Raw genomic sequence first — 25,991 nt, forward strand, 5'->3', positions numbered from 1 at the left:
AAATTTAATATCATTATTTCAAGGAATTGTATTTCAGATTTTTAAATAGGTATGCACAAATACTTTTCAATATTTCAAAATTCATCACTTTTTCCTTCGAGTTTTTATATTTTGATTCCTTTTTAATAAATTGTAATTAATTTTAATATGTTTTGTTTTAATGTTAAATAATATTTGTTTGCTTTTAAAAAAAAATTGCTTATATTTTCTTTTTTTGTGTTTTTTTTTGTTTCTTTGTTTTTCTTTCTTTTCGTATATCTTCTGCTTATCATTTGTGTTGCGCAAAAATGAAAACAAAAAAAAAAAACTCCAACTTATATGTTGTGTCGAACATCACAGACGAAAATGGACCGGACAGTGTAGCTTCCCATTCTCCATCTCATAACCAAGGTCCATCCGTACCATCGGCACCCTCATATCACGATAGCGGTAGTAATAGTGGTGGTGGTGGAGGATTTAATGGATTCTCAGCTGGCGGCCATAGCTTGTACCCAACCTTACCAAATAGCAATCCTAACCCACAACCAAATCCCCCAAATCATTATCCCAATCCAGCTAATGGAGGATATCAGCCCTACAATCCGTATCCATCAGGAGGATACCAGCCAGCGCCACCTGCCGGTGGTGGTTATCCAGGCTATCAAGGAGGTGGTGGTTATGGCGGTGGTGGCAACGGCGGTTATGGTGGTGGTGGTGCTTATGGTGGCGGTGCTGGAGGTTACAATCCCCAACGTCCACAGCCCGGGCAGAAGGAAAAGAGCGAAGGAGGTGGCTTCTTCTCGAACTTCCTGTCAAATCCGTTGGTCAACCAAGCGGTAACTGGCATCATCTCCGGGCAAATCTCGAAGGCTCTGTCTGGTGGTGGCGGTGCTAATGGTGGCAATGGCGGTAATCAGCCTTCAGGTGGATATGCACCATCCGGTGGTTATGGACAAGGTGGTTCGACCAGTGGCAGCTCAGGAAGCAATTTCTTGGGTGGTCTTCTAGGAAACGTTTTATCTGGAGCGGCCTCTGGCGGTGGTGCTAATAACGGTGGATCTTCAGGATCTTCAGGCCTTGGTCTATTGGGTCAATTCCTTGGAAACAGCGGCGGTGGTGCTGGAAGTCATGGACCAAGTAGCTCAGGTGGCCTTGGTGACATTTTTACATCGAAGAACTTCGGTGGCCTCTTCAATGAAAAACCATCTGGCTCATCATCGTCTTCTTCATCCAACGGTCAAAAGAGCTATCCAACTCAAGCTCCCTACAACTATGGAAAGTAAACAATTATTATTTTCTTTTTTATTACTGTTATTTTTATATGCAATATATATTTTTATCAATAATTTTTGTAGAGCACGAAAATGTAATAGAATATTTTACTTTTTAATAAAATAATTACAAAATAATTCTTTTTTAATTATTATTTTTTTTTAAATTAAACAAAATTGTAGAAATTACAACAAAAAAAGAATAAGAAACCAAAAGAAATCGAAAGTCGTAACAATAATATATTTTTTACAATGAAAAAAAATAAATGTGAATATTAAAGTAAATAAATTCTTATAACTTAGGATCAAAAAATGTAATTAATTCTAATTATTAAAATATGAAAAACAAAAGCATTTAAATAAAATTATAGAACAGAAAAAAAAAACAATAAATTTGTAAATCTATTAATTAAATCAAAACAAAACTCAAGTTAAATAATGTAAATAAAAAATTATTATAAATAAAAAGTTGGTATTGTTATAATTTTTCGAAATTTACATAAAAAGAGGTAAGTCATACAAAAATGTTTGGTTCAGCTTGGATGACAGAAATGGTTTGTACGAATTTTACTTTTATTCTTTTTTGTATATTATTTAGAAATATGATTATAAGTTCTTATAATATCCAACTGTCAAACTTAAAATAAGTTCAGTGAGAGGTCAATGATTTTTTTTAACACACAATACTTATTAGATTTGAATTTTCTTTGAATATTAAAAACAAAACTTAAAAACCTAAGTCGAAAAATTTCGAAATATGATTTGAACGAAAGTTTCCTGCTAAATAAACTTAATGTACATGTCTTAAAAACTAGGCTAGAAAGCCTCATTTTTGACAAATGGGTGCAACCCTTAATATGCTCAATGGGTTTAAATTAAAATCTATAATCAAACCAAGATAAAAAGACAAACAGTTGCTTTAAATCAAAATTTTTGCAAATTTTTTCAAAAACTGATTGTTTTGACAATAACTTATCTCAAAGTATTAGTCTAGTAAAAATATAAAAATATGCCTCCGAATAATTTAAATTTCGATTAAAATTGGTACAGGCAATAGAAATTCGTAGTTAAAAAGTAACAAAAAGCCCCCGGAATTCCCATGTGTGAATAAAAAGTTGTTAAGGTTATTTGTAGAAAATTCTTATATAGACTGTAATTTATGAAATTTCGAAAATTACGTTTTTTTGCATGCAACTCCGTAGCTGAACACTTTAAACCAAGTTTATATTTTACAAATCTACAATCTTTGTTTTATCTTTTAATAAATAAACAAATAATAAATTAAAATAATGTTCATGAAATTTGGTAAAAACCCAAAAAAAACTATTTCTTAATAACAAAATGTTACAACTTTACTTTTTTTACAACTTTTTAGTTACAACTTACAACTTTTTTAGTTAAAAACAATTATTTTTATCAACATATTTAAAAAAGTGTCCGTGCTAATTCTCATCAAATTATTCCGAAGCTTGAAGAATTTAATGTCACCTAAAATGATAGATAAATAGGACTGGAAGATAGAAACTTAGGGTGTTGTGGGGCTTGAACTAATAAAAAAGTAGTTTCCATGCCACATAAGACTATTACCATTGGCGAGTCGAATGAATAAACTTGTGAGTGTGAGAAATTTGTATTACCGTCGGCAAATTTTGAACCGTTGATTCGACTTAAATGTCATACATTTTTCGAAGTTTGGTGTCACTCTACTGTCGTTATCGAATTTTCGTTCATTTGAAAGTCATTCGTGTTATTTTTTGTCGAACGTTCATATTGTGTAAGAAAAGGTCGATGCTTATGTAAAAGAAATGTCGGAAAATAAAACAATGTAAGTTCATATGTATGCATATTTCTTTTATAAAATAACATGAATCAACGCACTTTTTTCAGCTGCAAGAGAACTAATAAAAATCACTACGAAAAGTTAGTCGAACTGATGGAACAGAACCCGAATAAAGCAAGAGGTGTTGGAGAGCTTGGTTCTTCAAAAAAAAAAAAAAGGAATATTGAGACCAATTTGCTACAATTGAGACCAACTCACTTGGTTCACCTACTCGCGATTAAAAATAAAAATTAAATACGACCAAGGAACATTGAACGTTCTCCTCGTTGGTACCGCGTTTCAAGAACTGACTTAAGATTACTGGAGTTCCATTCAAAGGAATAATAGGCTGATCCAGGATATCTTGACTCAACACAACGAATACACATTTTATGGTCACACGCCTGAAAAACTTGCACTAAAAACCAAAAGCTACTCGAGAGGAAAAAACTTACTATCATTGTGCTTATGGGTACCGTAACACATCCTATTACTCCTGGTAGCCTGGCCGTAAAAAAAATAGTTTCGTGCATTTTGTTTCTCATCGGTTGACATCTTGAGACTGATCCAAATTGGACATAATTTTTCTTCAATTACACACACAACTTCTTTTAATACTAAGGAAATGGAGGATTGTGACGGACCTAAGTCTAAATCTTTTCCTACGCTGCTCTGATAACTCCCTCTAGCAAAAAATCTAAGGGCAGAAGTTAATTTTAGTATAGCAGGGATTAAGAAGGTGCTTGCATTTTTGAATCGGCCTTCCAACTTGTTTAATACGAATACACACGCTTCCTTATACAGTCGAAAATATGTTCTGCAACTTAAGGAATTTATTAGAATTAAAAAAAACTTTCAGTAGGTACAAAATAGTTGGTCTACTTACAGATGTTTAAGGAGATCCAATAAATTAGAGTTGCCTCGAAAAGTATTCGATGCTTTCTAACTTTTTTCTTTAATTTTCGTTTTCTCTAAAAAACAATTCTATGTTGCTTATCATTTTGGTTTATTTTGTATTTCTATTAAATTTGAAAATTTTCAGTTCAGCAGTTTTTTTGAAATTTCATGAGTTGACGTTTATTTATGCCTGTTATTTTTTTTGTATGGTAGCACTGAATTTCGAACTCGAATTGTAAAGTTCGCCAACCGTGGTATATCGAATGTGTTAGTTCGCTAATGAAAATAACTCGCTTCGAACGTTCGATTCGCCAACTATAATAGGGGTTATAATCATTAGTGCGTAGAACTGTCATGCTAGAGGTCTTGGGTTCAATCCCTGCCTGTGCTATCTTAAGTATTTTTTTCACGGGTACTGCCTCCCGAAGAATTGACAAATCCTTCAAGATTATAATTTTTGTTATAAAAAGTGCTTTCTCAAATTACCCTTTAGACTGTAGGTCCCATCCCTTTTTGACAACATTACTCGCACACATTAATGGTTAAGAGTTGCAAGTCACTAGGCAGGTTCTCAACGGGCTGTGATACCATCTAATTTTTAACTTCAAATAGGAAGTTATTGTAATGGGTCCGATTTGTCAAATTGAAAACTTTGACATTTCTCGACGTTTCAAGGTCTCTAGAGTCGAAATAAAAGATTTTTAGAAAGATGTCTGTGCGTACGTGTATACAATTATACGGACTTACGTTCGCACGTCCGTACGTCCGTACGTTTGCGACGTTCGTGACGTTTTTTTCGTCGTCCATAGCTCAAGAACCAGAAGAGATATCGATTTCAAATAAATTTTGTTACACAGATAATAAAGCAGAAAGAAAGGGCTCTCAAGAAAATTGCGTGAGTGTTTTTTTTACCATAGCAGTTTGAAAAAAGGTGAATATTTTGGTTAACCCTAAATATCTTACGAACCAAAAACGCTAGAGACTTGAATTAAATTTTATATAATATATTGTAACGTGATATCAAAGAAATATATTTTTGGAAAAAAAATCCATTGAACGGTTTGTTTTATAAATCAAAAAAACTGAAAAAAAATTTGTCACCTCTAAAATTGTACGACTTAAATATGATTTCATCTCCAAAACAATTTTGTGTAACGAAGAAAAAAAATTGATTTTCGATTAAAATATCCTTTCAAAACTTTGAGATATTGTCTTTAATTTACTTTTATCTTTCAAAAAATATTGTTGTCAACATTCAGAAAAATTTGTTTTCAAAAATTTGAAATATTGGCTTCAAACTAATTTTATCTTATAAGAAATATTGTTTTCAACATTTGATAAAATTTTGAAAAAAATCGAATTGACAGTGTTTTTTACAAAAAATAAAACTCTAAAAAAATAGTTAAATTTGGTAAAAATTTACTTTCTAGTCAAATAGCTTTTCAAAAATTAAAAATATTGGCTTCAAACTTATTTTATTTCACAGAAAATATTGTTTTCGATATTCAGTAATTTTTATATAAAAATCCAACAATCTGTTTTTTCATAAAAAATAAAATCTACAAAAAATAGTACGCAAATTTGGTAAAAATTGTACGAGTACCTATAGTCAAACTTTTAAGCAAGACAAATCGACAGACGGGATGGGAAGTTATCAGTGTGGGTCGCATCCCAGCCTCTTTTTTATTTTATTTTTAAACAAAAAAGGAAGTTAAACACAGATAAGCTTCCGAACTTTGGTCGATTTCGAAAGCCTGAAAGTAGTTCAGACCGAATACTGGTACTTAAGCAGTATTCACATGAGTGCGGCCAACTACCGAAAAATGAATTACAAAATGTGAGTTTATATACGTTTAAAGACATATTTCCACACAAATTCTTAACAAGACGATATCAATATACATAGTTTCAATTTGATTTATGATGCATACTTTTACTTTTCATTAATAAATTTAAAAAAAACAAATTTATTCGTCGCGAAAAAAATTGTAGTTGATAGGAACTGTCAAACTTTATTCGCGTTCCACATTATCCACACTTGCAACGAATAAAATAATCGTGTGTACTTAACCTAAAAAAATCATTCTTGTTTTGGTTTCAGTGGCGAATGGTGTTCGGCTGTGGCTCTTTCACTTCTCCTTCAATTTTCCGATTTGCATTAAATGGACACACATGAAATCTTGTTCTTGTTTTGTTTATTAACAAGAACACCAATAACTTTTTTTAAACAAACATAGCTTCGACAAAATTTTCTCAATCGTTTGTTTTCTAAGCAAAACACAATAATGGTAAACAAAAGAACAATTATCAAAGTCAAACTTCATTCGCGAAGAATTAAAAACTCTCATGTGAAAGAAATGTCAAAATCGACGAATATTCGTTCATTCGTTGGTCGTGCTCATGTAAATAGTGCTTTACTCGTTTTCGTTTGGCATTTCAATGTTTACACATCGAGTGTCACCGATTTTAGTCCTTCAATCATTATTTGTGAAAATAAAATGCATTCTGATCAGTTGAAATTTATATTAATATGTAAAAAGAAAGCTGAACAAAATACATAATATGTATGTTCAAAATATTTTCGTTCAACACTTTTGTGTCTATCATCAGAGAAACATTTTGTTACTCTAATTCAAATATTTGTTGGCCCTAATCGTTATCGTTGCCCCACAATTTTCTTTTCCATGTTCTGCAAATAAGAAATAAATAAACAATAATTCTTATTATAAGAAATTTTAATAAATAGTATTACTTACCACAGCCAAATTGTAAGATTACTATTTTATTCACATTAAAACTGCAGTTGTATTTGTTTTGCACAAAATATCAAAGTGAAATGTATATTTTGACAGCAGCCATCAGCTGTTTTGTTTACATTTGATTGAGTGCTGAATGTCTCGAAAGGTATGTTTGTTTAGTTAATCTTTGAATTGCTACTACTTTTTGGAATGTTTTATATAAAATTGGTTGTTTACCAGTTTGTAGCTTGCAAATAATGTATGGGAAAACCTTAGTTTTTGATGTAGGTTTTCAGCCAAAACCGATAAATGGGTTTTGTGTTCAGTGTAAAATATTTATTAATTTCAAAAAGCAACGTTTTCCCCTGTTTTTTTAGAGTTAAATTTTGTTCAATTAAATAATAAACAAATTATTACAAACAAGAAATTTACTAAAAAAAAAATTAAATGTATCGCTCTTTGTTGTGTTGCGTTACGTTACATTTACATATCGTTTAATTATATTTTGTTAACAAATATGGATTAAAGTACATTGAATATAAATTATTTTCAAGAGTAATTTATCCAATAACTGCAGTTCATTCTTGTGTTTGTCTTTTAGTTCTCTAAATTTCAGAAAAATATTATTTCGTAATTGTTTTTTAGAGCTTGAGATTTTTAAATATTAAAACAAGAAAGAAACATTTTTAGAACGAATTTAATGGCATTTCATTTGTGTTACAACGTTATTTATAAGTAGTAATTCATTTATTTAGTAACGTTATAATATAAAAATAAGTATAAGAAATTAAAGTAAGTATTGGTAGTATAATAGATGGGTTTAATGATGATTGTTCGGCGGTGGGACTACGACTGCGCTCGCCAAGTAATCGTCCAATAATTGTCACATCAACATTAGTGTACGTACAGTGTTGTTATAAGTTGCAAGCTGTCATGAAGGATTTCGTATACTACATTTCCTCCCACTCAAAGATATCATCAATGTGAGACCTGGAATCGAACGACAGGTCTTCGTTGTCTGTAAGAGCGTCTAGGTGTTTGCACAGCCGGAATCACCGACGGCTTGGCAGCTGCATTGTTGTCCCTTGTTTCTGTTGCTTGAGGAACAATCTTGCTTACTGTCGATGAGACTGAAGGAATATTAGTATTATCAGAATTTATACTTGCCTGATTTGCTGCAGAACTTTGAAGGCCCTTATTCATGAAAAACTCATCCAAGTGATTTTCATTCGAGTGCTGAGCCCTCATCTGGTTTTGGTGTCGCTTAAGAGCTCCAAAAACTGTGGATACAAGGTATGTCATCCGCCCAAGTTGCTTTTTTACCCTACCTCGAATCCATTTTGGTCCTCTTGAGAAGTTCTTCACTAACACTAGCTGTTCGCTAACAAAACGATTAAGTCTGCTTTGTAGTTTGTTCTGTCGAGGGAACATCAAAGCAAGAGGAATTTTAGGCTGTCGTCCATGTAATATTTCTGCTGGTGATTTCCCGGTAACAGGATTCGGTGTCGATCGAAAAGTGCTTAAATGGTGAAGTAACGCATTATTCAAGTCTTCTCCTCCTTCCATAATCTTCTTTAATGACGTTTTAAAGGTCCTTACAAAACGTTCAGCCTCTCCATTAGAGGCAGGATGAAAAGGTGCTGACGTCAAATGTTGAATTCCATTTGAAGAACAGAATTGCTCAAACTCGTTGGACACAAACTGTCGACCATTGTCCGAGACGATTGTATCAGGTAGTCCCTCCAGCGCAAAAATACCTTTCAGAATTGAAATTGTGGCAGATGACGTTGTTGTGGACATTTTAACAACGAACGGGAACTTAGAAAATGCATCTATACAGACCAACCACATGTGTCCAAGAAATGGACCCGCAAAATCCAGGTGTATACGCTACCATGCATGATCAGGTGACGGCCACGACGAATACTCCTTCCTTGGGCTACTGCTTGTTTCCTGACATTGTATGCATTTTGCTGCACGTTCGGTTATGGCCTTGTCTATAAATGGCCACCAGCAATATCTCCTGGATAGCTGTTTCATTCTTGTGATCCCCCAGTGTCCATCGTGGAGGAGCTTCAACACATTTGGCTGCTGCGATGCTGGAACAACGACGCGAACGTGCTCAGCCTGAAGTAAAATAATATTATTTTCTATGAGAAGAGAATATCTTCGGTCAAAATAAGGTTTCAACTGTTTATCTATAAGCTTTGATGAGTCCGGCCAGCCGTGGCGTAAAAACTTGAGTACTTTGGATAGAACGGGATCTACGGCTGTGGCACTGGCTATTTGCTTGGCATCCACTGGAAACGCTTCAATCACTTCATCAAATTGAACATGCAGACAGGAGTTTTCGCTTGCATCAAATTGCTCATCCTGGCCCATTGGTAACCGCGACAACGCGTCTGCGTTTCCATGTTTACTTGTAGGCTTGTATCTGATGCTATATTGATAACCCATCAAGAACAAAGCCCAGCGCTGCAATCTTTGAGCTGTAAAGACAGGTAAATTTTTTTCAGGGTTAAATATTGAGACCAGCGGCTTATGGTCCGTATACAAAATAAAATGTCGACCGTAAAGATACTGATTAAACTTCTGCACCCCGTATATGATAGAGAGGGCCTCCTTCTCTATCTGACTATACCGTTTTTGATGTATGTACAAAGTTTTTGAAGCGTGTGCAATCGGCACTTCCGATCCATTGGGAAGCACATGAGAAATGACGGCTCCTATGCCATGAGAGGATGCGTCCGTAGCCAGAATTATAGGCAAATCGTCACGGAAATGAGATAGCCTCGTTGCGTCCACTAGTTGTGATTTTAAATATTGAAATGCTGACTCTTGCTCTTTCCGCCACACAAACGCTGTATCATTCCTGCGGAGTATATTTAAAGGGGCACTGATTTGAGATAAGTTTTTAATGAATTTATTATAATAATTGACTTTCCCCATGAAAGCCTGTACATCTTTCACGTTAGTTGGACGTGGCAATTCTTTAATCGCGATAACCTTGGAATCTGAAGGTCTAATACCTGTCTCACTAATGATGTGGCCTAGAAATTCAATTTCTGTCTCCAACAAAATACATTTTTCACGCTTGCAAACCAGACCATATGACTTAAGCCTTTCAAAAATTTCGCGTAAAGTGTCCAAGAACTCATGAGTGGTTTCGGCTGCCACAATTATATCATCAATATAGTTCCCACACTGGCGAACCCCCGCAATTACCTGTTCAACTAATCTTTGGAATATTGCCGGCGCACTAGCAACTCCAAACGGCAACCTCTGACACTGGTACAATCCCATGACTGTGTTGACGACCATAAACTCCTTCGATTCATCATCCAGCTCAACCTGGAGGTAAGCGTCCGACAGATCAATTTTTGCAAAAAATTTGCCACCTCGCACCTTGTATAACATCTCTTCTACTCTCGGTATAAGCGCATGTTCTACTTCTAACTGCGCATTTAAAGCTTTGAAGTCCCCACAGATTCGTACTCGCCCGTCACTCTTTGGTACCACGACGACTGGTGCTGCCCAATTACTAAACTTAATTGGTTTCCAAATTCCTTCTGACACAAGGCGCTCCACTTCCTGCTTAAACGAATCCATCTGAGAAAAAGGGATTGGACGGCTTCTGAAAAACTTTGGAGACGCTTTAGATTTTAGTTGTAGATGGGCTTTAAAAGGTATGCAACGGCCTAATGATTTATCAAAAATGCTACTAAATTCATTACATAAATCATTTACCTTCGATGTTAACGTGACGTTAGATATATTATATACTACCTCTTGCTTCATATTAAGCCCAAATGAGTCTAGCCAGTCTATGCCGAGAATATTATTAGCCGCTTTAACATCAGTCACAATGAGAGGTAGCACCATTTTAATCGAGTCGTATTCCACATTGACGAATGCTTTTCCAAGCACGGGCACTGTAATGTCACCATACGCCTTAAGAACAATGCCTGCCGGCTGCAGCTGGTTACATTGCAACTGTCTAAATTGCTCTCTGCTAACCATGGAGCATGAAGCCCCAGTATCCACTAAGAAATCCATAAACCGATCATTTATTTTAAGTTTTAAAATCATTTTATTGCCTTTTCGGACTGGCTGACTTTGCAAAACATTCGTATCGTGTGCCGTTTCACTTTGATTGTCTAAATCTACCACGTTAATAAAATCGATCATGTGACTGTCCATCGTTGCAACTATAACAGTCCGCATTACGAAATTTACAACTGTCTCTATTGTGGCTTACCCCACACCGCGGACACGATTTAATTGGCTCCGTTATTTGACCGCTACTTTTCCCTCTACCTTCACTCTTTGGACGATTTTTACGCGTTTTTTTTGCGTCTATACGAAAAATTTCTTGCTGTTGAGTACTTTGCCCTTTTACATTTTTAAGCACACTTACTGTGTTTTTCGTGGCTTCATAAGATTCTGCTATCAAAAGTACATCTTCCAGAGTAGGGTTTGGCTTTTGGAGAGCTGCCGTACGGACAGCATCGTGGGGAGTATTGATGACTATCGTATCCCGCAGCAGTTCATCAACAAATTCTTGCTTGCATTCTGGTTTGGAACAGATATACTTACAATTGCGGGATAAGCCACGTAGCTCAGCTACCAAGTCTGCATAGCTTTGGCCTTCCCCCATTTTCGCCTGAAAAAACTCATATCGAGCTGCCAATATGTGAACGTTGCGTTTAAAATGTTCAGACAATTTATCTGTGATAACCTTAAATGACAGATCCTCTAATTTGTCCCCAAGTAATTTTTGAGCCAATTCAAAAATCTCAGAACCTACCCATGAAAGAAGGAACGCCCTTTTTTGCTGGTCTTCCTCTACCGAATATGCCGAAAAATGTTGCTCTAGTTGCTTCAAATATGATTCCCAGTGATGCTTCTCTTTCTGGTATTGATGAAAAGGTGGAGGCGCAGGTGTATTTGATGCAAGTCTACCCGAGCCATCCATAACCATTCCTGGCTTCGTCACTTTTTCCATCCATTCTCTTTGACTGATCATTAAAGACTTCAGAAAATTTTCCTGTTGTCTGAGTAGCTCCTTTAACTCCGCTGCTTCCATAGCTTACACACAAATTTCAGCAGAAAACTGAACTGACACGTGGAAAGAAAGTAAAGAAACCCAAATTAATTATGTTGGAGTGAAGGTATACAATTTTGCGTATCGATATTATTTATATCGCGTAGTTCGATTTTTTTTTGTATTAAAAAAAATGTGTTTCTCGTCGCCAAAATGTTACAACGTTATTTATAAGTAGTAATTCATTTATTTAGTAACGTTATAATATAAAAATAAGTATAAGAAATTAAAGTAAGTATTGGTAGTATAATAGATGGGTTTAATGATGATTGTTCGGCGGTGGGACTACGACTGCGCTCGCCAAGTAATCGTCCAATAATTGTCACATCAACATTAGTGTACGTACAGTGTTGTTATAAGTTGCAAGCTGTCATAAAGGATTTCGTATACTACAATTTGTAAATATAATTTCAGACACATATCAGTTCAGTTAAATTTTACTGTGAATTTGACCGTACGCCTTTAATGATGGCCTAAATGTCGACTTCCACAGTTTTAATTTTGTCGGAATAAACTAATCAATTAACAAGACCTCATAAATGAGTAATTGGGAAGTGTTTTAAATCCCACGAATGAGGGACCAGTTAAAACGCAGTTTGATATTTCGCAACTGTCAAACCATCGAAACTTTTCATGAAGCTAAAAATCACCCCTTTTAATTATACCCCCGTGAGCTTATTCACGTCAAAAACATTCAACCAAAAATGTACCGTAACCGTAAAACTCACACAATGTGCAAGGCACAAAATCCAAATGTAAACATAATTTTTGTCATTAAAATGCATAAACGTTGCCACAACAAAGCCCCCAACCATGCCACAACAAGGCGGAAATATCAACATTAAAACACTCAGTCTGTAGATACTCTGTACGAAACGAACATCATGCGTGTCTGTTAATTGCTTGCATTGAAAACCCAAATTGAAATCCTCAGTTTTGCATTTTATTGGCCACATAAAATACAAACAATTGTAGTTATATAGAAGCTCGGGAAGACAGACAAGTTCGTTATAATGAAACCGCATATCAAAAACAACCCCAACTCATTTGGTCAATAAAAGGTTTCGGATTGTTCTACATCCTGAACTGATTCACACACACAGCAATAATGGGAGGAACACATCTGGGTAAGGTTAATTCATCATCATCCTTAGTTCACTCAGACTATAAATCCTTGAGTCGTCCTTGATTGATAGTTAAGAAAAAAGTGTCTTTCGCAATCTCCGTCCTATCCACGTTTCTTCTTCTTCTCAAAAATGCTTCCGCTTTTCTAATTAATACTCTTCCGTCATCACATGGCAAGGAGTCTGGTGTAGAATATATTTCAAGGACTCACTGCAATCCTTGGAGTGTTCATATTTTTTCAATTTCTATCTCAAACCTTATGGATAGAGAACAAACAAAAATATTTGCAAAACCGTTGAAAAGGTACATAAAAGCGCATCCTAACCTAAAACAATCTGATCCAAATCTGAATCTCAAACCCTCCTCCACTCCATCGTTATGTCATCATAAGTTATCTTTAAACAGGATATACTCGTACATGAACATCACACTGTGGAAGAACCCTCTGAACAGCAGCAACAAGGACCAAAAAATTAAATAAAATTCATACAAAATAAAAATACACATCCTGAAAAACCAAAAATTATTGCATGGTCTGCGGCATCCATAAAACAAAGAACAACAAACCAACAGACAACCGAGACAGGATCAGGAAGAGAAATGAAGGAGAAGTGGTCCTTCTGCTAGTTTGCATGTTGTTCTTACAGACACAGCCCTGCCTCATGCTCCTGCTCTTGGTCTTGGTCTCTGAAGAGTCCCAGACACTAAATTATCTGTTTTGATGTGTGGCCAGGAGACGAAGTGGAGACCCATTGTATCCTTTAGCGATGGCGGCGAAGAAGGACGAGAAAAGAACGTAGACGGGCTTCAGAACAACAACAAAAAAAAAACTGCAAGAAGACAAAATATTCCAAACAAAAAGTTCTTAATTGCCAAAAATACTATAAAATACAGAGAGCAAGAAGAACTTTATTGTTGTTGTTGAAAAGATGCAGGTGGCCGCTAACTCTGAAGCTGAAGCCCTACGCTAAAGGATCTATACTGTCTACTACTGAAAGGAAGCACAATTTTGGTCCTAATATATAATTCCTGCGCAGGATGCAGTACTGTGGTTTTTGGGGTGAAAGCTTAACATAATTTTGCGCTCTAACAAGGATATACTCGTAGTTAGTATATATGTACATGTACATTTATCGAAGGATACAGAAGCAGGATAAAACTGTTAAAATTATGGGCAGTGGTGCCATCTGTGATTGCTCGAGAGAAAGTTCTTACTTCAACACAGTGTTATTCAAAGAGCTTTTTTGGCAGCTTTATGTTTTGTTAAAGCTATTCTAGTGAATGAAACTGATGGTATAATGAACTTAAAGGATTAAGTAAAATAAAAAGTTAAGAGTAAACTTTAGAGCAATTTGTTTATCTTTGACTTTTTTCTCTCTCACTTTCTTCACTTATCAAGTTTCTCTACCAGTTAACAGTTCTCTTCGAGCCACTAAGTTGGAAAGTTATGTTTGCGGAAGATATGAATTTTTAAGAAGGTTACAAGAAATTATATTTGCGTATGGATATGGATTATAGTATCGCGAATTGTTGGTTAAGGAAAAGTGGAAGAAATTTAGGTCGTTTAAACATTTCGAAAATTGAAATTAATAAAATTACATTCAATGAAATTTGAATCCAGAATATATTCAAGTATGAAAAACAATTTGCGGCAGATCTTGGAAAAAACCCTAGGAGCTTCAAATCGATACCCATCATCTCTTTATCGATTTCAAAGCCGCGTATGACAGCATCCCTGTCAAACTTATCCGCTTGTGCAGAATGACAATGTAGAATTTACGCTGCTCTATCAATGTCGAAAAAGATCTCACCGATGCGTTTGATGTCAAAAAAGGTTTTAGACAATGCACTGTCATGCGACGACTTCTTCAACAACGTTATGGAAATAATTGTGCTAAACTTAACCGTCAGCGCTAAAGGCACAATCTTCCAAAGGTCTATCCAATTACTCGGATACGCCAACGATATGGTCATAATTGAAACATCAAAACGTAATGTCTGTGGAGCGTTTTTGAGCATTGTTACGGAAGTGGAGAAATTGAGTTTAGTGGTCAATGAGGGCAAGACCAAGAGTGTGCTATCATCCACAAAAAAGACATGGAACGACAACGTTTGGACAAAACGTCACCATGGACAGATATTTGAGGACTTTGTCTACCTGTAGGCATCGCTATAAATTCAGACGACACCAGCGCTGAAGTCAAACGAAGAATAACACTTGCAATTCGTTGCTTCTTTAGACTTAGAAGGCAATTGTCCTCTCTAGAGCATGTCTTTTCTAGATTCACTTCTGCTACTTTCAGTGTTTGCCTTGAGCCTTATTAATTGTTATAGCGAAACTAATTTAAATAGGGAATTGAAGACTTTAAAATTGGAATGGTTAATATGTATGAGTTATTGGGAATTGAGGAATATTAACATTCTCACCCCTAACAATGTTGCTCACCGCCGCCGCGCCGGCTGGTTAAGATATTGTTTTCCTTAAGTTTTGTGACACAAAGTCTTATGTAGGGGAGAGGTAGGCTTTAACCAACCCACCAAAAAAAAAAAGAAAAAACGCCCAATGATAGGCAAAGGTGATATGTCCAAAAGTACGCAGCACCTAACGATATGCTGCTATTTAATATTCTACAAAAAATTAAGTATCTAATTATAAGTGTAACAGGCATATCTGCTCAAAAAAGCTGTGTATGAGATATTTAACAGCGGTAAGAAGTAGCTTAAAATCTCCAGCCTTGTAACTACCTCCACATAAAATATCAGAGTAGTTGTCGACAGGAAGCACTACCAGATGTCAAATAGCTCGTTTTATTATTATATGACTGTGTACGGATGGTTGCAACAAGCACTAGATCGTCCTCTCCACTATGAACTTCCAAAACACGGCCCGATAGCCGTTGGATCGGTGGTTGGCGTTCATCTTTCAGTAGGACCAGATAACTAACCTTAATGTTATCCTTCGTTTTTTGCCATTTGCTTCTTACTTGTAGATCATGTAAATATTCACAGCTCCACCTTTTCCAAAATTCCTGCTGCATTTGTTGGTCTTTGATTTTTTGGTTGTTTGATCGTCTGCTTTAGATGGTGTCTCATGCTTTTGACCCCAGCCTCCCATATGCCTTCAGCGTTCAGAGAGCCGGGTGGAATAAAGTGCCAAGATGCACTATGGCAAGATACGGATCGTGCAGCTGCTTCCAACTGTTTTTGATAAGTCGCAAAGTCTTGTTTCAGAATTGCATTTGCACTTGCAAACGTCGTGCACAGTCGCTATAAATGCAAGAGCTGTACCCTCGTTGAAAAAAGAATTGTCGTAAGGCCGCAGGAAATGTCTCGGTTGTCATGTCAGTTCTAGGAGAATAGCTCTAGTGCTCAGGAAGATAAAAAGAGCTACCCATCCCTTGTGACTTCGATGACCTCGACCTTTTGTTGTACGGACAGCATAGGGTCCGACATAATCTAGTCCGGAATGCTTAAACGGAGCAGCGGCTGTGCACTGAGCTGTGGGAAGAATTCCCAAAATTTGTGTTGTAGGTTGTGGCTATGACGACAGCATATCAAGCATCGACGAATGAACTTCTGTACTGAGGAACGACAGTCAATGATCCAATAGCGCCTTCGAAGAAAGTTAATTTTCGTTTGCTTGCCACTATGCGTAGTGGCGTTATGTGCTTGATCAATAAGCAAAGACGTTAGTTTACTTTCCTTAGGCAAAACGATAGGAAACCGTTCAGACACAGTCAATAGGGCATTGACAGGTTTACCCTGTAGGAGACAAAAAAATGTATTCTTTGAACATACCTTATCCAAAACTGTAAGACAACTTGTAGCTCAGTGGCTGTGCACCACGATGAGGTAGCATGTGGTTGTTTTAGTCACACCAATTAAATTGTTGAAGTCAGAGTATTTGTAGAGAAGACCTAGTGCCATCTTATCCTCTGTTAAATTGGACGGGCTACGAGTAGCCAAAAGGGTTGTCACCTCCTCTACATCACTGACGACAAATTTTTGTTGTGGCCATTCTCCTTCATCTTTTTGTAGCCGTGTTGGACCAAACCACCATAAGTCCTGGGTTTGATCGAATCCAGCTCAGAGTTGTCCTCGAGTCTGACCAGCAATAGGTGGATATGGATGGCAGCTGTAACAAGTTGGATCATAGATTTTGGCCCCATCGGAGAGCTGTTGGCGTTTGGTGATTGGTGTTGAGAGTTTTGTGACATTCACTTTGTAACCAATGCAATCAGTTTGACAAAACCAATCGATCCCAAGTGACTTGGTTTCACGATTCAAATTAAGATCGCAACACTGTTCAGTCAACTAATCGTGCAAGCTTATTCCTTGTAGAAATTCGGTAGAATTTGAGTTCCATTTTCAGAGCACGAAACCTCCCCGTTGTAGTAAGTTCTGCAGTTCCAGCTGTAATTGATGAACTACCTCAACAGAGTCGGCACCGTGGAGACAGTCATCCATATAAAATGACTGACGAAGTACCTTAGCAGCTTGAGGGAAATCAACTTCCTCATTCGTTGGCAAGATTATGAAAAACTTTGATGGTGACATACGGTGAGCAGTTTAAACCATTATTAGTGACAATAAGCAAATAGGTTTGAACTGAAGTATGTTAGAAACATAGAAAGATATTGAGTTCAAACTTTTAAGACTTTAAGAAAAAGTGGCTCGAATGGGAATTTCATTGGGAGTCGCTTCCTCATTTAAGAAGTATTTTATATAGTTTTTATATTTTGTACATAACTTTCAATATAATACACACATTGGAATTTATCATCTTGTCGTAAAATTAACAAAACCGAAACACGAATTTATTAACTTATGACGTAGGTTGATGGAACAACAATTCGCAAATTTAACAAAATAAAACACAATAAGCAAACCATATAGTTTTAAACAATAATGGATAGGTAGCCAGTGCGCACTAGTGGATACCTACTTCTTATTGAAAACAGTCACAAATGTCAAATTCCAAAAAGGGTTCGTTTGTTAATTTTACCACCGACAGCAAAAACAATTCTGTCACCCAGTAGCTCAGTTTGGGGTGAATTTGGTAGAAGTAGATTTTATAAATCGAACCCAATTAATAAAATCGAAATGAGCTATAAAATCAATAAAAATGGGCGCCAGGAAGTATCCTGGTACTTACAATCACCAATCGAGGAAATAATATTAAAAAATGGGGAAGAAAACCAAGAATTTTTTCCCAAATTTTGTACAATTTAAATTGACACAAAGAACGAACAATAAAAGAAAACAATTAGTTGTGTAACAAAGGACACAGAGAAAGGTCACCTTGGGAAAGCTCCCGAACAACAAAAGAATTTTACGGTCGCGGGTCCCGCAATCTCGCGAGACAAAGGCAACGACTGAAAGTCTAGCAGGTTAAATTTAAACAGCCACAAATTACAAGAAAATATGAAAAGCACAAAACTCACTCGAAAGTAAAAAAAAACTTATCTTCTTTTGTTTAAGAAATCGACCCTGCCTCTTCCTTATCTTCTATTCTCAAAAACAACTTCCTCACAGATTTTGTTTGGTTTGTCAGATTTGTATTCTATTAACACTCAACACAAACTACCAAGATTTATCTTCTTTTTTTTGTTCTTCTTCAAAAATGTTTCACTACTTTTCCTTTTTTTTCACAACTCTCCTTCGCTTCTCTAAAACGTGCTATATTCATGGTGAACTTCCTCATCTCAGAATCCACGACAAGTTTGCCATCCTACTCTGACCTTTTGTTATGATCTGGTTTTCTCTTTCGGTCTTACTGCGACACCCGTCTTTTTCTATTGGTCAAAAAAAAGTAAATGAAAAATTATTAAGAGTACGCGAATAGAATCTCCCAGCATAAAACGGGCCAGTTTAATAACTTGAGGCAAGCGTTCTTGTAATTTGGAACCTTGGGTAAAATCTTCATGTTTTTCTCCTTGTATGGGCCACCTGTCGCATACTCAATAAGGCCGCCTTTGTGACTCATCCGTCACACAATTATGCATTTTGTGGCCGCCCGTCACAATTTTTAAAAGTTAATTAAAATGTGGATCTTCTGTCACACAACCACTGAAAAACCTATACCTAGAGCACTACTCTGACTGATGGAAAGCAAGAAAGGAAGGTTAAGATAGAAAAAAGAATAAGAGATAGTCTAGTGAAACTTGTTGTGGTAAATTTTACCGCAACAATCTGTCAAACGCGGTTATTAAAATAAAATATCTCCTATTAAGAAATTTAATTAAAATAGAAAAGAAAGTGCAATTTTTGCTAAAGTATATTTAAAAACAAGGTTCAAGAAACAAACAAAATTTGTCATAGTTATTTCAAATGGCGTCGCACGTCTATCATATTTGACATTTGTGAACTATTCACCGTGCAATGAAGCCATTCACAATCACAACAAAGAAGAGAATGATTATAAGCCGAAGATCATCATAAGAGACAAGAGTCATACGTATCCATGGGGCTACCTCAATATACAAAATCTCCATTTCTGGGGCTCTGAAAAACAACGTGTCATGCATGAATAGCCGTTAAATCTAACCAAAGCGTGTGTGGCGCGGAAGTCATTTAGAATTAGTAATTAGACAATTTTTTTTAAAGACATTATTAGCAATTCTGATACTGTTACTAGAAAATACCGCTACAGGGCCACGATTCAAGACTCCTAACTGTCAGACAAATAACAAATAAGAAGTAATGTATGAGATTCGAAACTTTAACGCTAAGCTTGGAAAGGGACAAAACGAAGAAGAAAAGAAAACAAAAGGACCTTACGGATATGGAGAAAGAATCGAAAGATTAGAAAGGGTAATACGATGGATCGAAGAGATGAATTTTAAGATAAATCACTTATCAACCTCAAATCGTGACATACAAAACACATATCGCTCACTGCCTGCAATAATGGCACAACTCAAAAAAAATTTAAATTTGAACTGTGAACGCCATTATGGTTAAAATTTAACGCCTTACATTTCTGTAAAATCGGCACATTGATACTTCCTCTCAATTCCAAAAGATGGAGATAGCGCCATCAAACTTTCAAAGCTTTTGTGCTTTCTCTTTATATCAATACTGGCACTTCTCTCAGTATTCTCTTGATCGTGAGTGTGTTCGCGTCTCCTTCTTAAAGCAAATTTGACACATTACAGTTGTGCCAGGATCGAGGTAAGTAAATTGTTTAGTTTTTAAAGCAATAATGGCATATATCGAGTTGTGCCACTATTACGCCGCTTATGGTAACGAATTCAATATTTACATCTGGAAAGAACGGCACATTTTGATTTGTGCCACTATTGCATCAAAGTGCATTATGAAAACATTATGATTATAATTATTTGTGCCATTACGTATTTTGAAAATACACTCAAAATTAATTTTAAGTTTATAAGAAAGAAATTTATTTAACTTTTTATTTTTAAGTTTATATGAATAAGAAATGAATTTTGTATTGGCTGAATAAAAAACATTATTTGGAGAGCTAACGTGATTTAGTTTTTTTCGACTTTTTCAATTATAACATCAAGTTTTTGGTAAATAGTTGAGGAATTTTGTAATATGCCGTTATACTTTGAAATGGCACTTGAAGACTTTCGATATACTCTTCTTAATGCAATAATGACACTTTCCCAAAATAGGGCGGTTGCCGCCCACTTTTTAATCTCGGATAAATGTTATTATGAAGGAAATGATTCTAACGTCAAAATAGCAAATCCGTATCAGGATAGCCTAATTTATAAGAACAGAAATCTTAATTGAAAAAAGGCATTATTTTAAATCTCTTATATCTAAAAGTGAAAAAAATTAGTTGTGCCATTATTGCAGGCGGTGAGCGATATGGCGAATTAGAAAAATCATAACTCTGCAAAACTATCAATTATTTACACCAAAACATCAAAAGATAAATTATCCAACAATACAAAAATCTTAATCTCAAGAAGAGATACTCTACGAACCAAGCAACAATTAGTTGACCAAGAAAAAACTGAACTAAAAGAATTAAGAAAAACTACCAAACTAGAAATAAGGAAAGATATCAACAAGTTCAACATAACAATAGCTAGAGATACGATTAGACAAACAAAATCAATAAAGAAAACAAAATCATTACTTAACAGTCAACAGGAATGGTTTATTAGCCAAAATGCAAGCAACATAACAAAAAGAAAAAAGTCAAAGGAAAATACTACTAAGTTCTTCGAAAAATTATTCTCCTCGACCAAGCATATAACTGAAGAAGAAAATATTGAAAACATAGATATCAATCTCCTAACAACGCAAACTCCCATGTTTAGCAAAGAAAATATTGAAAGAACCATAGACGATATGCAAAAGGACAAATGCACTGGAAATGATGGAATCTCTGCAGAAATGATAATATACGGGAAAGAATCGCTTTCCGAAATCTTAAAATATATGTTAATCGAAATTATAAGAACTCAGCAAATCCCTAAGCAATCGAGGGAAACAACCATTACACTTTTACATAAAAAAAGAAAAAAAGACGATTTGAACAACTATAAGCCTATAAGTAACATTTCGACAATTTATAAGCTGTTTTGAAAAACAATCTACAGGAATATCAAACAAGATTTTAACAACAGACCACCTACAGACAATGAATCCACTAATAGAAAAGTGCAATAAACTTCAACAACCAATATACTTTTTATTCATAGACTCCAGTAAAGCATTTGACAGCGTTGAACACGAAACAATATGGACATCTCTAGAAAATCAAAATATGGACCCAAACGTTATAAGGACTATCAAAAACATATACAAAAATAATGTAGCACAAATAAAAATAGAGAGTACAGGACGTAAATTTAAAATAACAGAGGGGTCAGACAAGGAGGACATTTTTCAAAAGATGAAGACAAAATATGGTATTAGGATATGTGGACAACTTCTAAACAACCTAAGATCAACAAATCAAAAACACATCCCACATCAGGGAAGATATAATTCTGGACCATTAAAAAATAGAATACATAGAGTACTACATATACTTGAGACAACTAAAATCTTTTAAGGACCAAGAGAAAAAAGAAATCAACAGACGCATCACAAACAGCTGGAAACAATTCTGGAGCCTCAAATAGATTTGAGAACTGGACCAAAGTGCAGAAACACGAAAATATCTCTTCGACCCCGCTATTTTGCCGGTGCTTACTTATGGACTACAATCCTGAGCTTGACTATAAAATCTCTTGACCAGCTAAGGGTCCGTCAATCAAAATTGGAAAGAAAAATCCTCAGAACAATACCCAGCGAAAGGATAAGAAATGAAGACATCCGAAACAGTACTCGAATAATTGACGTGATAGATAGAACCAAAAGACAAAAATAGAGTTGGGCAGGACATATTTTAAGACTTCAGGATCAAAGATTGATAAAGTTGGCAACAAAACTGTCACACTTCCAAATTGGTTTTACAACTTAGTTTGACAGATGTCGAACTCCAGCCCTATACTATACCGGTTAGAAAATCAAGATTGAATGATCAATTTTGCACCACCCATTTGTTGACAGTGAATAAAATGTCAAGATTTTTCAGTTCATTCAGATAATATCGAATTCTAGTTTCAATTGCTTCCAATAAAGAAATTAAGTCCATTTCTATAAGCTTATTGTTTATTAATTTGATTGGTGATTTTCAAAGAAATGTGATTTGAAACATGATAAAGACACAAAACATAAAACTCTTATAGATCAAAATAACCGCCAAATAATTTAATATACTTTTTTCACGCCATAAAGATTAAAAGGGAAAGTCTTTGTAGTTCAATAACCTGGGTTATCAAATAACCCTTAACAGGTTTCAAACATTTTATTCAAAGGTAGCTACATAATGTCATTTCAATAAAGGTCCTCCTAAAAATACACCCTTCGAATTCTTTCACCCAAAGATATAACCTTCTGACAGCGAGTCTAACACCCGAAAACCTTACCCAATCACGTTTAGCTTTTATGTTATATCGTTAACTTTCTCAGCAACTTTCTCCAATGTCACATTTTTAATAGGTTCTTTCATATGCGGAATGTAGTGTAAATAGAGCCTTTCATTTATTCATGATGGTTAGCAAAACCATCAATATTGAATGTTATGGTTTTATTCTATAAAATTAACACTCACATCAAAGAGTAACAATAATTTTTTATTAGCTCTGAGCTAAACTGAACCCGTTGATCATTTTTATTGTCATTTTTCCCTTCTTTTACTGCCACATAAAATTTGCCAACAAAATATAAAACAGAAAAACATATCCTTCAATAACCCAACCATGTCCTGGATCTGGTCCTGGTCTTAGTCCAGTCCCCATATGACATATGATGATGGATAATTTGATTTCTTAATTGAAAAGAAAACAAAATCAATTGTCAGCAAAAGTATGAAACCAATAAAATTAGGTCCTTAAACCAAATATTTAGTGTATTTTAGTTTGTTTCGTCCTTTTTTTTGTTTTTGTTGTTTTGTTTACTTTGTTGCAGGGAAAACTTTTACTCAACTCTACTTTTGCTCTGCTCTACTTCCATCTACCGTCATCCTCCTCGTCATCGTAATCCTTCGCATTTTTTAAGTTCTCTCTGCCAACTTCTTCTACTTCTTCCATATTTATATACTCCTAAAGTACAGAGGCTTTCAATAACAAAAACTGAATATGCTCCTGAATATATGGAGACATACCACATGAAGAAAAAAGACTCCTTCTTCTGCCAACTTTATCCACGTTTTTCTGCAGAAAATTCAAAAAGCTTTCACTATTGATTACCCAATTATTCTGCATTCAAATGGAAATAGAAATGGAAATGGAAACAAGGCGGTACGGTTTTTATATTTTTTAGTTTTCCTTTCTAAAAAAAAAACATCCCAAAAACCCACCACACATCTCTCTCTTGATCATCTATCAACATTTTCAAACTTTAGCTTTAATCAAAGTGAATTTCCTTTTCATGCTCCTGCTTCTAGATTGCCACCTTTATTAGTTAAAAAAATTCCCAACTAACTAAAGGGGTTTCTAACGTATACACGAGTATATAAGGGAGTTTCAAATTACAAGTGTCCTGCAATATCCTCATAGCATCAGTTCGCTATAAAAACGAACTAGCAGCGTTAGCGTCAGCAGCGTAGCGGTAAAATAACACAAAACGTACAAAAGATTTTGGATACTAAATTCTTTTGATTTTATACAAAAATGGCACTCCTCTCGTTTTCATCAATGGAAGTTCAAACAACCGGAAATGGCAATTTCGCCTTCGCTCAAGTTTCAAAATAACCAACAAGAACAAAAATACAACATCGTCAACAAAACCGTCAATGGGTTTTAGGAAAGGGAAAATGTTGGCAAACTTTGGAGTTGTACTTTTATATGCACTTGGAGAACGAGGGTGTTTGTCAGTGTTTGTCATATGCGATCCCGGAGATATAAAATCTAAGGTCCAATCACATGGTCAGTGAATAAATTATCCCGATGAGTATATGGCTTTAGCAGGGAGTATCATCCACATTCACTTCCTATTCCAACGACCACTAGCATCAGCAGCACCGAAACCACCACCACCGTGCGTCCCGCGCCGTACCGCTTGTGGGATCACAAAAATACGCGCGCTCACCCGTAATACACAAATTTTACTACACATCATTATCCTTGGCAGCGAACGAGTAAATTCCAATAGGAACTCTTGAAATAGATGACAATGGCCAACCGGAGTACTCTTCTATACTATACCTACTCTGACAACATAGTTATCATCTACATCCTGATGACGATAATGATGACGTAGCTCATATGGCAATGATGAAGTTCCTAAAGGATGAAGATGATAATGGTTATGATTATGATGATAATAATGATGCCAACTATACCAAGCCAATGACTACGATAATGACAATGACTACGACGACGACGACGACTATGATGATGATGACGATGAACAGAAGGATGTCGCACTCTATTTTGGGGCATTCTATTTCTTGCTTGTAATATGAAAGGGAACAGAAACAGGCCCGCATTGGAGGAAAGTGATACTACAGTATCATTAGTTCTTCAAAAAGCAATACTTTGATATTTCATGAAGAAGTGACAATTTTTACTATAAATGGTGATATAATTTATATAGGTGCACTGTGGCGTATGTGGAACATTTTTTTTTCTTCTTCAAAATCTGAACTATTTTAATTTTCAAAAACAAAATATTATTCAGATCATATTGAGACATTTTACTAAAATAAACATTCTCTTACTGCTAGTTATGATATAGAGCTTATTTAAAGGGTTTTATAGAGCACTACAAAAAGGTTAGGTCAAAGCAAACAAACACATCCTTGACAGAATTTTTATAAGTAATTGTTCACATTTACTAAAAAAAAAACACCTAATAATTGTTCAACTATAAATAAAATGCACGAGTCTGATTAAAAATAATGTCTCGCATTATAAAATATTAAATTGTACCTGCAAAAAAATGTTGTTTTCAAAAATTTAAATGTCATTGAATTTCTCAAAAAAACTTTAATTTTTTTAAAATTTTAATAGAGCTTTAGTTAAAGATATTTTAAGTATGCAGTTACTCATAGCTTATCAGTATACGTTTATCATTTCAATTTCAAAATAACGACCCATTTTCGAGATATCGAATTTCGATTTTACGAATGCAAATCTTTCCATAAAGTGCCTATACGTCAAAAACTAACTAAAATAAATAGGTGACGCAACAGTCCGTTCAGAACTAGGTCCTTACAACATTCAACCATTCCTGTGTGCAAATCATGTTAAGGATAGAGGGGGCCTACAGTCTTATGCTGAATTAACTGCTAATTTCAGAAAGTACCTTTCGCTTTTATCTTCTTTAAAATTTGTACCTCCATTATAAAATAAGATTAATATTTAGAGAGATTTTAGTACGTATAAATGAAGATTTCGACTTAAATTCACATTCGTCGGAACTTTTTCAAGGTGTATATCCAATTTTCTTTAATGACATGATTAATTTAAAATTATTTCCTATGATATTCAAATTAAGACTTAAGGGATTTTAAAATCAGGAGC

General features: G+C 35.2%; 3 protein-coding genes across 6 annotated transcripts in view; 1 reads left to right on the forward strand and 2 right to left on the reverse strand.

The window, feature by feature from the left end:
- LOC129945480 (uncharacterized) overlaps positions 1-1,385 on the forward strand; it is a 225,656-nt gene extending 224,271 nt beyond the window's left edge. For all 4 annotated transcript variants that reach the window (XM_056055263.1, XM_056055260.1, XM_056055261.1 and 1 more), the window contains one exon: positions 340-1,385. In XM_056055263.1, the coding sequence (XP_055911238.1) occupies positions 340-1,262 (923 nt within the window). In that variant the 3' untranslated portion in view covers positions 1,263-1,385. The remainder of the gene's footprint in view (positions 1-339) is intronic.
- Positions 1,386-7,682: 6,297 nt separating this feature from the next.
- On the reverse strand, positions 7,683-8,504 carry LOC129944063 (uncharacterized protein K02A2.6-like). The gene has a single exon (XM_056053222.1). It carries the CDS (start codon positions 8,502-8,504, stop codon positions 7,683-7,685), a length of 822 nt encoding a protein of 273 aa, XP_055909197.1.
- Positions 8,505-8,594: 90 nt separating this feature from the next.
- LOC129944065 (uncharacterized protein K02A2.6-like) lies at positions 8,595-11,790 on the reverse strand. The gene is made up of 3 exons (XM_056053224.1): positions 11,022-11,790; positions 10,452-10,912; positions 8,595-10,313 (listed from the first exon to the last, which is right to left on the reverse strand). Exons 1-3 carry the CDS (start codon positions 11,788-11,790, stop codon positions 8,595-8,597), a joined length of 2,949 nt encoding a protein of 982 aa, XP_055909199.1.
- Positions 11,791-25,991: the final 14,201 nt, after the last annotated feature.

The sequence above is a fragment of the Eupeodes corollae genome, chromosome 2 (genome assembly GCF_945859685.1).
Source record: "Eupeodes corollae chromosome 2, idEupCoro1.1, whole genome shotgun sequence".
Classification (NCBI taxonomy): Eukaryota; Metazoa; Arthropoda; class Insecta; order Diptera; family Syrphidae; genus Eupeodes; species Eupeodes corollae.

Excerpts from the sequence above, each read along its gene's own strand:
- LOC129944065 (XM_056053224.1), bottom strand. The coding sequence starts at position 11,790 with ATGGAAGCAGCGGAGTTAAAGGAGCTACTCAGACAACAGGAAAATTTT. Across the intron at positions 10,913-11,021 it reads AAATCGTCCAAAGAGTGAAG|TTGCAACGATGGACAGTCAC; the intron begins GTAGAGGGAAAA and ends GGACTGTTATAG. Across the intron at positions 10,314-10,451 it reads ACGTCACGTTAACATCGAAG|ATGGATTCGTTTAAGCAGGA; the intron begins GTAAATGATTTA and ends CCTTTTTCTCAG.
- LOC129944063 (XM_056053222.1), bottom strand. The coding sequence starts at position 8,504 with ATGTCCACAACAACGTCATCTGCCACAATTTCAATTCTGAAAGGTATT.